The sequence below is a fragment of the Anthonomus grandis genome, chromosome 6, assembly GCF_022605725.1.
Source record: "Anthonomus grandis grandis chromosome 6, icAntGran1.3, whole genome shotgun sequence".
NCBI lineage: Eukaryota > Metazoa > Arthropoda > Insecta > Coleoptera > Curculionidae > Anthonomus > Anthonomus grandis.
In genome coordinates this window covers 33,378,084-33,393,694 of record NC_065551.1, presented here as the reverse complement: position 1 = coordinate 33,393,694, position 15,611 = coordinate 33,378,084, and the positions used below count along the sequence as shown (strand labels likewise).

Genomic DNA, 15,611 nt, shown 5'->3' with positions numbered 1-15,611 from the left:
TTTCTTCTACAATAGTGATTACTGCAAACTGATTTCTACCCAAGAAATATGGATTATTTAGGCAACATTGGCTGTTTTGCTGATATCAACTGGCAAGCAATCAACTGGTACTAATTCAATAAAAACTAAACCAAAAAAAAGTCTAAACCTAATTAACCCTCAGACACGTTTTAACGTTCAATGGATTTCCATGTTTTTTTTTTGCGTGCGCCCAACTCCACTTTTCATTAAAATGCCGGTGTGGAGTTACACACGTGGTGCGTCTACAGAGTGGTTTTCTCTTAAACCCTGTAAAACTATCTTAAACGTTACTCACTAGAATACAAAAAATTATAGTCCAATAGTTTTCAGTCATTTTAGGTCCAAAACGTGTATAATATAAATATAGGCACCATTAATACAGTCCAAAAGTTACGAAATTGGGTGATTGCAAAAATATCTTTTTTTTTGGGGTAAATACGTTTTTTTTTTCCGTCCGAGAATTTTTAGTACACCGTTATTTAGAAAAAAAAGACCGCAATGACCGCCGTGCTATTGGTCGGAATATCAAAATATATATATATTTTCCACATAATTATATATATCTGTTTTATATAAGTACTACGTCTACTGGTTTGAATATTTACAAAAACTGTACAACTTATCGGCTAAAAATGTGAATTTTTGTCGGCTCGTAAGGAGATTTATTATCGAAATTTTTTTATTACCGTCAATATTCAGGGTGGTTCTGGTAGCTTTTTGTTTTAGTTTGATTAATCAACAAAGGGTGGACGGAAGCTTAAGTAAGTTCGAATTTTGGCGAATATAAAATAACGTCAAATCAAACTATGTATCTGCTAAATAATTTTTTTGCTTAACTGGTTTTATAAAGTTGCAACACACGAGATTCTCGTTAACTGTTATTAAAAGAAATTTAGCTTAGAATAATGTTCTTCTTTTAAATTAAAGGTTCAACTATAACATCTACTGTAATGAATATAACAGTTAATAAATAAATTTTTTAACATTTCCTCCATTTTAGCCAATGGTAGACCAAAAATAGGCGCATATTATATTATATTCCAGGCAATTATTTTAATTGGGCAAGCAGTTTAGAAAAGAGGTTTTTTGTTGTTTGGGGAAAAGGTTCATTTTTTAGACTGTTAGTCCAGGGAATCCTGTAAAAAAAGGTAAATATTATTAAAACATAAATATTGAATATCGAATACTATCCATGTCTCGGCAGTCAAATGTGATGACAGAGGGAGAGTTGAACAGTCAGCTTTGGAAAGAGATAAAAATCTAGAACTCAACAAGGAACTACTGGAGAATCTGTGCAGGCAAATGTGTAATAAATCAAAAGGAATGAAGGTATAATAAAGCAGCAACAGCAACTGTCATAATTCATTTATTTAATTTTGCTTGAATAGTATGCAAATTAAGAGGGAAAGCAGAGAGAAGGTTTTCGTATATGAAATGGTCATGGTTTAAATTTGAATCAAAAGAATTTCACTATTCCAGGCAGTCGATCTTATTTTAAGTCATAAATGCGACAAGTTACTCGGCTTTATTTTTGCTAGAATAATAGGCAGGATTTGAATATTAATTTGTTAATGTCATTTAAGGAGATTTACTATAATTATTATGAATATTCAAGGTTTTGTCCAACTGCGGCTAATTTCTATATTAATTTTGAGAATTAATGAAGCAAATAAGAGCCAAATTAATTAGGTAATCTCGAAAGATATGAAAAAAGTCTTGATGTGTTGGTGAAGGCGCGTGCACTCTTTTGTTTATGAAGAAATAGATTTTTGGTTAAGGTTAATGACAAAATCTGAATCTAGAGGGTACAAAAAATAAATTTTATTAGTAATGGTTTATTTATTTAAACTCAAATTTTCATGCGATATAAGTGACGACAATGATTGTCCATTGAAGTGCCTTGAGGATCATTTAAAATAAACAGAAACGTCGACATATGAGTTAAATGGTTTTGTTCGTACTTTGACTATACTCCAATAATCCCTTCTAAGCTTAAATTATTTTTTATCAAATGATACAAGACGGTTTTGCTATTTAATGTACAAAACTCCTTACGCGCCTTCACCAATCTGTCAGGAATGTTTTGTATATCTATCCTCTAAGACTAATAATATTATTGTCTCACTTTGAATCAAAGCATTTGAAGGAGACATTTGCCGAAAACGCGATTTCTTTGTTGCTCACATACAAACGATACGGTTCTCTTATCTTAATTTCATCGATGATTTAATTTCATTGCATAGAAAGTCGTTGCATTTTAGGTAATTTTAGGCAGGTCGGCAACGTGGCACTATCTGTTTTCAAGAAAAAATATATTGGATTTTTAAACAAAAATTGGCAACGTTGTAGATAATTTATTATGGCGAAATCTAACCATGATCTTCTTCCTGCCTATGAAAAATTAATTATTTATATCAAAATAAATTAAAAAGTAGTTGTTGATCGTTGGCCACTTTAAGTATATCGGCAACGTCGCATAATCATTCCTCAAGGAAAAATGCTTTAAAAAGTTTTGAATTTTTCTTAAAATTGGCAACGTTGCTTCATCATTTATAATGACAAACTGCTCCCTAACAGTTAAAATTACCATTTTATTGATTTTGTTTTTGATTCAGGTTTTTGTTAAGACATAAAGTAGTTGAAACTTTGACAAATTAAGGCGTGTTGGCAACCTGGCATTTTTTGTTTCCAAGGAAAAAAAAATCCAAAAGATTGGTTAACAAAGTATATGGCAACAATGGCAAAATGTAACCTCATACCTATATCACAAATATTTTAGTTTATTTTTATGGTTAGTTTTTGGAATAATTAAGGCGTGCCTAAAACTTTTATATTTATAGGCACTCTGGCAAGGTCGCATTACCCTACTCCTATGAAAAGTGATTTCAATAAATCTTTACTTAAAATTGGCAACATTGTTGATACTGACAAAAAAAACCTCATTTCTCAAGAAAATATTTTTTTCAATTACCTTTATAAACCAAAATCGTGCCTTTCCAAATATTTTAGACACTTTGGCAACATTGCATTTAGATTATTTTTGCAAATTTTACTGTTATCAACGTTTGATTTTATTAGTTCGGTCAATCCAGCTTAGCCATGTTGCCAGCTAATAAGTTTTTGATCATTTTTCACCTATTTCACAACAAAACTTGCAACTAACCTGGTTTTAATTTTAAAATAACATAAAAGGTAGTTGAAACAAGGATAATTTCAGGTAATTTGGCAACGTTGCATTTTTTCCCAAAGTTTTTTGTATCTATCTTGTCATTGTTGCCAGTTCATCTGATTTTTCTTAATTTTGACCCATTTTGTTTCATTTAAAAAATTACACAGTTTCAAGAAAGACTTTGGAAAACTTACAGGCACTTTAGCAACGTTGCATTTTGATTTTTTTTTTCGAAAACTTTCATATTTAACTTGTCGATGTTGCCAGCCTATCAGATTTCTCTTGATATTGACTTATTTTTCTTAATTTCAAAAACTACTCGGTTTTATAAGAAACTTTGGAAAATGGAATTCCTGGCCTGTCTGCATTTGTAAAATAAAATAAAAAGTAGCTAAACCTGCGAAAATTCCAGGCAATACGGCAACGTTGCATTATAAAATTTTTGATATGTTGTTGAAGGCGCGTGCATTCTTTTGAAAATAAATAAACAGACTATAGCGTGTGATTTAATTGAGAGACATTTACCGAATCTAAGAAGTACAGTGATAAAAATTTCAATATTTTAAGAAATATTTCTCTGTGTTTAAAATGGCGCACGCGCATTCACCAAAAAAGCAGGAATGTTGCATAAAAAATCCCCAAAACTTCATTCATGCACAATTTTCTCACTTTTAATCAAAAATCGCCGCGGTAAGGCTATTTGGAGACACAGAGATTTTACTTAATCAAAAGAAAATCCACTTTTCTTAACAGTATCCACCCCCGGTTGATTAAACAAACATTTTTCATAATTGACAGATAAAAACTACTATTAATAACATCGTCATTATTATTAAATCGCAACCACACTAAACGGATCTTTAAGTAACTTTGATGTGAAGCTCTCTCAATAAAAAACAATACGGTTCCAACAAAACAACTCAAAAACAACAAACAAATTTAACATAGCACCAAAAATCACTAGATTTTCAAAAAACATCTAAATATTGCTCTTTTAGATTTGTATTATCAAGCTCCCAAACCTCTTTATAGTCAGTCAGTCATATCTCGACTGGATTCATCTACGCCTTATGACAACAACAACAACTTTCGATTATCGTCAGTCACTTTTTGATGAAAATGGTATTCCGGACTCCATCCTGAGGGTGTGCACGGTGGGATCGTAATGTCCCGCTAAATAATAGATGTCGTTGTTATCGTAAATGGTGGCGTACCGAGCCGGATCGTTGCCCAGTCTTTTCACGTAGTCTTTTAACGGCAGTACCTCGCATTTGTGGGATATTGTTTGCACGTCGTTTTCGTCGATGTGGGGAGACTCGAAGAGGGCACCCTAAAACAATATATTTGATCAATAATAATAGATCTGTTTACTTAATGGTGATATTATATTAGTCTTTAGAAACCGTGTCAGTAGTGTTGATGATAATAATAATAATAAACAAAAGTTATTACTTTTCATGACAGAGTTACAAAAGTAAATGTACGAAAATAGGGATCCAATTTGCAATTTTTGGAATTCTATGAGAGTCAACTTGATCACAGGACTTTTATTTAGTTATAGATAAGTTTAAGAACGCTATACGCTTTAATTACTTTAAATAAGGCCTAAGGTTTTTGAAGTATTAGTTATGACAATAGAGGTGTCAATAATTTATATATTTTTTGAATTCTTCACTTATTCTTGCCTTGTGACCTCTATGTTGTCCAAATAGGGTAAATGACGATTTTAAAGGGTTTTTTTTGTGAATGAGGCTAAAGTTTTATTTATATATGTTTTTTGATTGGTTTTATAGTTTATAAATATCCCTATTAGTTTTTATACCTTTTATTTTTTATACTTTAAGTTTTGCCAGATAGCGATATTTTTTTCTGTTTTACTATTTCATAATTGGTTTTATAACTTAAATCATATGTTTTACCACTACTTTGTATATTTTACTCCTTTATTAAGGTATATTTATTTTCATTCATCTTGTTAAGCTATATTTTGAGTATCAGTACATATATCATGCTTTGTTAACAAAAATGTATATTTTTTTAAATAATAAATCACTTTTTGACTTTGACTTGACTTTTGACTATATACTGAACAAATCTTACGGGATATTGAAGATTCGCCGGACAACCGACCGTCTCTTCCGGATGGTAAAACCACTTCACTTTCACCGCCATCGTGCCGCACATTTCCCACATCGCCTCGATCCTACCGATGTACGGCCTGTCCGGTCTTCCCGTTGACAAGAACACCGCAGCATCTCCCACCTATAAAACAAAATTATCTTTATGGGACATACGAAGTAGTTTGTATGTACAAATATGTCTGTAATACAAACTGAGGTCGGGTGGGATTTTATATACAGGGTGTCTCTAGAAGTATAAAATGATAAAATTGTTGTTGATTAAGGAATTATTTAAAAAGTCATTTTCATACTTGATTGCACACTACATGTTTAAAATAAATGATTTTACATTGACAGAACAAATTTTTAAAGTTAACATTAAGCTGCTTCTCCTTGGTTAATTTTGTGTATAAGTAAATTTTTTTTTAACGTTTTTGTGTATAATATTGTTCATGATTTCATAAATTTGCCATAAATTGTTAATATAACTTCCTTCATCTTCCCTTCCCCTCATATTTTCTTTCATATCCTGATCCTCCTTCCATGCTCCCGTTAGGTATGTTCTTTCTTTTTTAGTAGAATATTTATTATTACATTTTTAACATATTATCCTTCAGGGAGTCTTTTGTGTAACGGATATCTCTGTAAATCTGGCTATTATGGCCTGTTGGTCACCTTGCATTATTAGCTCTTTTATTTAGTTATAAATTCTTCTTCTTCTTCTTTTTTTTTTGGTAAATGGTGAAATACTTAATATTTAGTGGAATTTTGTAATATTTGAAATTTAATACATCTACCTGGTGGTTTTATTATATTGGTGCAGGCGCTTGCGCCATTTTAAACCTACAGTATCACTTTACATTGTCGAAGCTAATTTAAGGTGTTTACAGAATACTCAATAAATTGAATGTGAACTATATTAAATTAAGTCACGAAATCTACAGTGCACATTAACGCCAATATTCTGGCTATGTTGGTGAAGGTGCGTGCATTTTTCTGATTTGGAACAAAAAGTCGTTGAAGCGAGATGTAATGTTTAAATTAGATCTACGGTGCAATTTAATGTCATTAAAATTAGAAAAAGGTTAAAAGATAAGTGTACCTATAGGCCACCCTTATAATAAGTCAATTTATTTTAATGGAAAGTATTGTTAAACGTTTTAAAATTCATTTCGAATTTTGTCGAGTTGTAGGTGCACAAATTTTAACATTTGAGGAAATATTGACTGTTTGTACACAAATGGAAAGTTTATTGAACTCACGACCCTTGTGCCCTTTAGACCCTAACGATTTCTTAGTTATAACCCCAGCATACTTTCTCACCCTTCAACTGCGCGCTCTCTGTCTTACCAGATCCTAATTTAGAAGAAATAAATAGACTTAACCGCTGACAATTACTGCAAAGGCTTCACTCACTTCACAAGTCGATTATTTAAGTTTCTACCGCATGTCACGTCTCTATTATGCTCTGGATCATCTTGAAATGTTATTTTTCATATGTAATTAAACCAATTAAAGACGTGAAGCATAAATTCATTGCGATCGTCAATAATTCCTGGATCTTAGATCGGTTTTCATGCCTTAAGGTGGGTTAAAAGTCACTTTTTCGGGTTTCTACCGCATCTCACGTCTCTAATATGCCTTGAATCATCTTGAAATGTTACTTTTCGTATGTAATTGAACTGTTCACAGACGTAAACCATTAATTTATTGCGATCGTCAATGATTCCTGGGTCTCAGATGGGTTTTCATGCCAAAAAGTGGGTCAAAAGTCGATTACTTGGATTTCTACCGCATCTTACGTCTCTAATATGCCTTGAATCATCATGAAATGTTACTTTTCGCATGTAAATAAGCCGAACATAGACGTAAAGCATTAATTCATTACGATCGTCACTGATTCTTGGGTTTCAGATGGGTTTTCATGCCAAAAAGTCAGTCAAAAGTCGATTATTTGGGTTTCTACCGCATCTTACGTCTCTAATATGCCTTGAATCATCTTGAAATGATACTTTTCGTATGTAATTGAACTGTTCATAGACGTAAACCATCAATTCATTGTGATCGTTAATGATTCTTGGGTCTCAGATCGGTTTTCATGCCAAAAAGTGGGTCAAAAGTCGATTATTTGGGTTTCTACCGCATCTTACGTCTCTGATATGCCTTAAATAATCTGGAAATGTTACTTTTCGTACGTAAATAAGCTGAACACAGACGTAAAGAATTAATTCTTTACGATCGTCAATGATTTCTGGGTTTCAGATGGGTTTTCATGCCAAAAAGTGGGTCAAAAGTCGATTACTTGGGGTTCTACCGCATCTCACGTCTCTGATATGCCTTGAATCATCATGAAATGTTACTTTTCGTATGTAATTGAACTGTTCATAGACGTAAAGCATCAATTAATTGCGATCGTCAATGATTCCTGGGTCTCTGATGGGTTTTCATGCCAAAAAGTGGGTCCAAAGGCGATTATTTGGGTTTCTAATGCATCTTACGTCTCTGATATGCCTTGAATCATCTTGAAATGTTACTTTTCGTATGTAAATAAGCCGAACACAGACGTAAAGAATTAATTCATTACGATCGTCAATGATTCCTGAGTCTCAGATGGGTTTTCTTGCCAAAAAGTGGGTCAAAAGTCGATTGTTTGGGCTTCTACCGCATCTCACGTCTCTGATATGCCTTGAATCATCATGAAATGTTACTTTTCGTACGTAAATAAGCAAAACACAGACGTAAAGCATTAATTCATTACGATCGTCAATGATTCCTGGGTCTCAGATGGGTTTTTATGCCAAAAAGTAGGTCAAAAGTCGATTATTTGGGTTTCTACCACATCTTACGTCTCTAATATGCCTTGAATAATCTGGAAGTGTTACTTTTCGTACGTAAATAAGCAGAACACAGACGTAAAGCATCAATTCATTACGATCGTCAATGATTCCTGGGTCTCAGATGGGTTTTCATGCCAAAAAGTGGGTCAAAAGTCACTTTTTCGGGTTTCTACCGCATCTCACGTCTCTAATATGCCTTGAATCATCTTGAAATGTTACTTTTCGTATGTAATTGAACTGTTCATAGACGTAAACCATCAATTCATTACGATCGTCAATGATTCCTGGTCTAAATGGAATCACCAACATTCACCTGTAAATATTGGCACACTAGTCTTGATAAAGTGGTGCTATAGTGCAATCGTTAGCCATAACTGTGACATCAGTGATTATTCTTCTTTGTAGAGGTTATGGAGCACTGATAATTAATTAAAATTTAATATCTCGAAATGCAAAAATCGTATTGAATTTCAAAGTGTTTTTGAGTGTACGTTTTGACCTTAACTTCACTTATGTGGATCAAGTAAGGTATTGGGGTTTGTGGTATAACAGGTGGTAGATTTTATACGCAATTGCTGGGGTTTTGTACCGTTTAAACTTGATTACGTTTTTGTTATTTGGAGCCCCTACTATGCAATTCAAAAAAGATTCAACGAAAATTATCAAAAAATTTCTACACATTTTGTATTGATTTATTTTTTTATTTTAAGATTAAGACTTGTTATTAGATTATTTAAAATGCAGTTTACACTATGATATGTAGGCTACAAACGTGTATCTATATCTGAAGAATTAATTAAACATTAATATTACAGTTTGCTTTTAAATTAATTATCATATCATAATTTTGATGCAATTTAATCCTGTATAAATAAACTTTTAAATTTAATTAAATGTGTAATAATAAACTACCCTTTAATAAGAAAACCTTTTTTTTAGTTTTACAAAGGCTGACTATTTGGAAATAAAACAGACATTATCTGAAGTAAATTGGTCCTTACTGACTAATAAGCATAGTAAGTAAGCACTACATATTACAAAATTAAAAAAAAAAATAGATTCTTTGCCCCTCAGATAACACATTAGGTAACTCAAAAAAAAACGAAAAAGAAAAGAAAACTTTAAAATATTCTACATTAGATATATTTTTTTTTAAATTTCCCAAATGGTTCGAAAATATGTCAATATGAAATAGTAGGTTGGCGGCACTGGACATTCGAAAAATTGGCGACCTTTTACCTAAATTGGTATTTTTTTTTTTATATAAAAAGTTCCTAAATCTCTATTGTTATGAATATTTACCGTTAACAGCAGTTTTTCGAGAAGAAATGAATAATTTATATTATTATGAAGGATCTTATGTGTAAACAACAAAAAGGCCACAGTTCTTCTGGAAGTAAATTTTTTTTAATTAAATTCTGTCAAAAGGTTTTCATAAGATATATCCATCAGATACGCACCATGTTTTTTATAGTACAAATACCGCAAAAACCTTTTTTGAACTTTTTCCAACATTTGTTCGTAAACCGAATAGAATGGACACCAAACAATCGAGGCATTTTCCAATATGCTGCGAACATATACATTACAGAGAGTAGTAATGGTCTTTAAAATAGTAAAGTTACAGGCATTACGAATTATAAATCTTTACAATGTTCTGTTGAATTATTTAATTAAGAAACACTTTTCTGCATCATACAGATCAAACAGATTAAGAGTTAATAAAGAAAAAAAATTAATTTAATAAAAAATATCGTATATACAACAGGGTGTCCCGAAATTACATCGCAATATTTTACCAGCCGCATCTTTATCTAAAAATAAGACAAAAACTTCATATACAGGAATCTTGAAAAGTGAATCGTTTTCATATTACAGGCTGTTTTATAATTCCTATTAAAGATGGTTTTTTGTTAATATTTTCGAAACGCGTGGTCGTTATTTTTCGAAATTTTTATCGTATATTACTGGTATTCTTACTAACTGAGTTTATAACATTTTATGCTAAAATGTATAGAGGTTCGTTTAAAGTTCGTAGGGGTCGTTTAAAATTAGTGGTCAGCAAAAACTTTTTTTTTAGTTACTTTTTAATTATTTGGATAGTAAAATATATTCAATATATTCTCCTATGTTTTGGCAAATTGTCCGAATAATCGATAGCTACTGTGCGTACTCCTGATGGCAATTTGACAAGACCCTTGGTCAAATTATATCCATTGCCTTTTGAGTAATTAGACATAGATTAGAATGGATGGACAATTTTTATTATTCTCTAAATATTTTTTCTGTTTTACTTTTAAATGATTGCACATTTAAAAGGTGGGTGGGAACGTTTAGAATTCTTGAAATATTTATTTAATTTCGCAGAATGGATTATCCATCTTGATTAGTCCTGGTATATTGTCAGACATATTAAGTGCTATTACAAAAATTTAAAACAAAGTTTTATACACAGTCCATTTATTTTCCATATTACGAAACATGCATATTAATAAATAATAAATAAACTACAAAATTCTTGATATGTTGGTCAACGTGCATGCATTCCAAATCTACAAGGTACAGTAAAAACCTCAAAGTAACATTGACCACATAAAATAACACTGTGTTTCTTTTTCCTCTTTAAAATAACGCACGAGCATTCACCAACATATCAGAAATATTTTATCGTGCAAAATCCTAATTAATGTATAATCTCGTCTCATTCTGAATCAAAGAAATCCTTTGGTAAGGCAATCTCGAGACACCCTGTATATCTGTAATATGTACCGTAAGTGTATAGTTGTATAATATATAAGAATGATGGTGTTCCAAAGTAATAGAGAGATCATTTTCTTAGAAGCTAATTAAAGGAAAGAGATGTAACAGATGATTATGAGAGATTCTTGATGTATTGGTGGAGGTGCGTGCATTCAAAATCTACTCAGTACAATGATATTGAGGACCTCAATATTTAAAAAAAAAACTATAAATAATATTTGGCACTTATTTTCTTCAATACTGTATAATATGTCTTTCCTTTAAAATCTGATTTATTGTCTGATGTACAACAGTGGTGGCCAACTAATTAGAAACGATTTTAAAAAAATACTTTATTTAATGTTTCAATGTCCAAGTTGTTGTAAAATTTTGATTGTTCATCACAACAGCAATAGTATATAATTTATTTATAGATATTCCACTAAGAAATTTGTAAGGAATACAGAATATAAACAAAATTTATAGATAACACAGTTGGCCATCTACTTAGAAACGACGAAAATAAACGCGCATATAGTTTATTTCAAATCTTTGTACTGGTAACAATTTGTGTTTTTTGTATCTACAAGCCTTGTCTTTGGGTCTTCCACAGTTCAAAATGAGAAGAAAAAAAAATTCAAACACATAAAACATACGAAAATATTCCACGCAAGAGAAGATCTAAAAAAACCAGCCAACGAACTGATGAAACTATTGTTCGAAGGGCTAAAATGAATCCATTTTTAACCTCCAACCAGATTAAAGAAGAACTTTCTCCAGCTATCGCGATATCATCACGAACTATAAGACGACGACCTAATGAGGCCAACCTATTTGGACGAGTATCCCGCAAGAAACCACTGCTAAAGAAGAAAAATCGCCAGGCTAGATTAAAATTCGCTAAGGACCATATTAATTGGACCATAAAAGAGTGGAAAAAAGTATTATGGTCTGATGAGACAAACAGGTAATGGTAGAATATTTGTGAGAAGACCAAGGAGTGCGGAAAATAATCCGAAGTATACAACCAGCACAGCCAAACATGGAGGTGGAAATATAAAATTATGGGGATGTTTTTCGTGGCGTGGTGTAGGTCCATTAGTGAAAATTGACGGTATTCTTGACCAAGAAAAATATAAAGATATTAAGGAGAACCACATGTTGCCGTTTGCTAATGAAATTTTGCCGGTGTCTTGGGTTTTGCAACAAGACAATGATCCCAAGCACACGGCTAAGTCTGTAAAAAAATGGTTTGACGATAACCATGTTGATGAGAGCATGAGACCTTGAGACCATGAGACCTGAAAAAACTTTTAGAACATAAAAATATTAAAAACCTTAAAGATCTGGCGGAAGAAGCAGATGTCAACATCTGGTGGAGTCAATGCCCAGGAGATGTAGAGCTGTCATTGAAAATAAGGGATTTGCTACAAAATATTGATTTATTTAGGGTTTAGAGTTCGTATTTTGGTTTTTTAAATTGATAATTCTTTGGTTTCTAATTAGTTGTCCAATTCAATATTTGTATAAAAATTAACTTTTTTTTAAAAGTATATATGTGAAGACAAATCCACTAAATTTATGGTAATATTAAAGGTAAATGTTAAGTTACGACAATGGGCGAGAAATTTAAGAATAAACAATTTTATTTACAAAAGATTTATGATTTTTATTAATTTATTCACACTGTTTCTAATTAGTTGGCCACCACTGTATAGATAAAAAAGGGTGTTGAACTATTTATTATCGATTTGCAAATAAACATCTATTCTATTCTACTCTACTTTAGTCTATTCTATCACATACATACATACCGTCATTTTAACCGAGTTAAACCGCTATTTCAATATTTTTTTTATATTAAAATAGATCTTTTACTTTACTAGTGCGTGTTCTAAACAAATTGGCAATCATAGATTAATAAATGGATAAAACATGAATATTTTTAGGGGTTACTAAGTATTTCAATATAGTATTTTTACGGAGGTACTTACTGTAATCGATTCTTTTCCTCTCTCTATGGCCTTGTAGAAGCATTTTTTAGATTTCCCTTTGGCCCTTGGTCGTTTATAGCCTTTGCCGGCCCAATGCCAGAGCTGTCTAGCTGGTAAGAAGGCGCTCATTTTACTTCTGCTCTCGCAAGATTCTTGTCGGTCCCGGAATTTCTTTGATTTCTAATAGAATACGGATTTTTTAATTTACGTACAGGATATATTGAAATTATTGTAAAGAAACTCATCTGGTTTCATATGAAGCTAAAATCACTAAAAAATCTGTGCATAAATTTTCGAGATATCTTGATTTTTGTCAGGGTATCAGAATTTTTTCAACTTATTGAGATATATTATAGACAACTTACTTATATTGAGAACCTATTCAATAACTCACAAATGGTTGTGTTTACGAGGAAACTTTTAAGGACCTTTCTGGTAAAGAAACTCATTGGCTTTCATATGACACTAAAATCAATGAAATCGGTACATGAGTATTCAAAATATTTTGATTTTGGTAAAGCCTTTGACTGTATCAAGATTTTTTCAATCCCTTGAAAAATTACTCAATAACTCGAAAATGGTTGAATTTACAAGGAAATTTGTAAGGACTTTTTTGATAAAGAAATTCATCAGGTTTTATATAAAAGCAAAATCAATAAAATCTATCTATGGGTTTTCCAAATATTAAGATTTTTGTAAAGCCTAATAATGTAAACACAAGTTCAAATTCAACCTGAATGATTTTTTATTTGCTTATGCAATTCTACGAAGGTTTTCTAATAAATTAGGAGGAGTGATTGCTTTAGTTCTTTCAATTGCTATTTTCTATTCAAGAGTTCAACTTTACCCAATAAATAAAATTATATTTTAATCATAAATTTCAATTGTTAACTTGAATTGGAGCTTGACTAGTAGAAGACCCTTAAATTTTAACAGTAATATATTTTTCTTATTTTATACTAAATCCAATTATTGCTAAATTCAGAGATTATTTAATTTTTAATCATTAATTAATGAACTTAAATAAGCATATACTTTAACAGTATAAAAAAGAAGTATAATCATCTAATTAATTCGGACTGAAAAAAATTATTGATCTAAAAAGGCTTCAAATAAATAAATATATTAATAATTTAATATATGGAAAGATGACTCAATCACTCTGAAATGGTTGTATCTAGAAGGAAAGTTGTAAGAACCTTTTTGGGAAAGAAACTCATCAGCTTTCATATGAAACTAAAATCAATAAAATCTATCCAGGAGCTTTCAAAATATAATGATTTTTGTAAAGCCTTTGACAGTATCAAGATTTTTTCAATTCCTTGAAAAACGGCTGAATAACTCAAGAAACGTTGCATTTACAAGAAAACTTGTAAAGGCTTTTTTCATTAAGAAACTCATCAGCTTTTATATGAAATTAAAATCGATAAAATCTATAGACGAGTTTTCAAAATATGTGGATTTTTGTAAAGCCTCTGACAGTATCAAGATTTTCTCAATCCCTTGAAAAATGACTCAATAACTCAAGAAACGTTGTATTTACAAGCAAACTTGTAAAGACCTTTATGATGAAGAAACTCATTGGCTATCATATGAAATTAAAATCATAAAAATCTATCAACAGGTTTTCAAAATATTTGGATTTTTGTAAAGCCTTTGACGGTATCAGGATTTTTTTCAATACATTGAAAAACTATTCAACAACTCCGTAACGTTTGTATTTATAAAGAAACTTGTAAAGACCTTTTTGGTAAAGTAACTCATTGGCTATCATATGAAACTAAAATCATAAAAATCTATCCACGGGTTTTCAAAATATTTTGATTTTTGTAAAGCCTCTGACAGTATCAAGATTTTCTCAATCCCTTGAAAAATGACTCAATAACTCAAGAAACGTTGTATTTACAAGTAAACTTGTAAAGACCTTTTGATGAAGAAACTCATCAGCTTTCATATAAAACCAAAATCAATAAAATCTATACACAAATTTTCAAAATATGTAGATTTTTGTAAAGCCTTTGACGGTATCAAGATTTTTTTCAATACATTGAAAAACTATTAAATAACTCCGTAACGTTTGTATTTATAAAGAAACTTGTAAAGACCTTTTTGGTAAAGTAACTCATTGGCTATCATATGAAACTAAAATCATAAAAATCTATCCATGAGTTTTCAAAATATGTTGATTTTTGTAAAGTCTTTGACGGTATCAAGATTTTTTTCAGTCCATTGAGAAACTATTCAATAACTCCGTAACGTTTGTATTTACAAAGAAACTTGTAAATACCTTTTTGGTAAAGAAACTCATCGGCTATCACATGAAACTAAAATCAAAAAAAATCTATACACGAGTTTTCAAAATATTTGGATTTTTGTAAAGCCTCTGACAGTATCAAGATTTTCTCAATCCCTTGAAAAATTATTCAATAACTCAAGAAACGTTGTATTTACAAGCAAACTTGTAAAGACCTTTATGATGAAGAAACTCATCAGCTTTCATATGAAATTAAAATCATAAAAATCTATCAACAAGTTTTCAAAATATTTGGATTTTTGTAAAGCCTTTGACGGTATCAGGATTTTTTTCAGTCCATTGAGAAACTATTCAATAACTCCGTAACGTTTGTATTTACAAAGAAATTTGTAAAGACCTTTTTGGTAAAGAAACTCATTGACTATTATATGAAACTAAAATCATAAAAATCTATCTACGAGTTTTCAAAATATTTTG

The 15,611-nt window shown here is 30.9% G+C and overlaps 1 protein-coding gene across 3 annotated transcripts in view; it reads right to left on the bottom strand.

Annotated features, from left to right (window-relative positions):
• Positions 1-538: 538 nt before the first annotated feature.
• LOC126738026 (protein winged eye) overlaps positions 539-15,611 on the bottom strand; it is a 117,477-nt gene continuing 102,404 nt past the window's right edge. For all 3 annotated transcript variants that reach the window (XM_050443187.1, XM_050443185.1, XM_050443186.1), the window contains 3 exons: positions 12,881-13,060; positions 5,291-5,452; positions 539-4,520 (listed from right to left, as the gene is read on the bottom strand). In XM_050443187.1, coding sequence (XP_050299144.1) covers positions 4,290-4,520; positions 5,291-5,452; positions 12,881-13,060 — 573 coding nt within the window. In that variant the 3' untranslated portion in view covers positions 539-4,289. The remainder of the gene's footprint in view (positions 4,521-5,290; positions 5,453-12,880; positions 13,061-15,611) is intronic.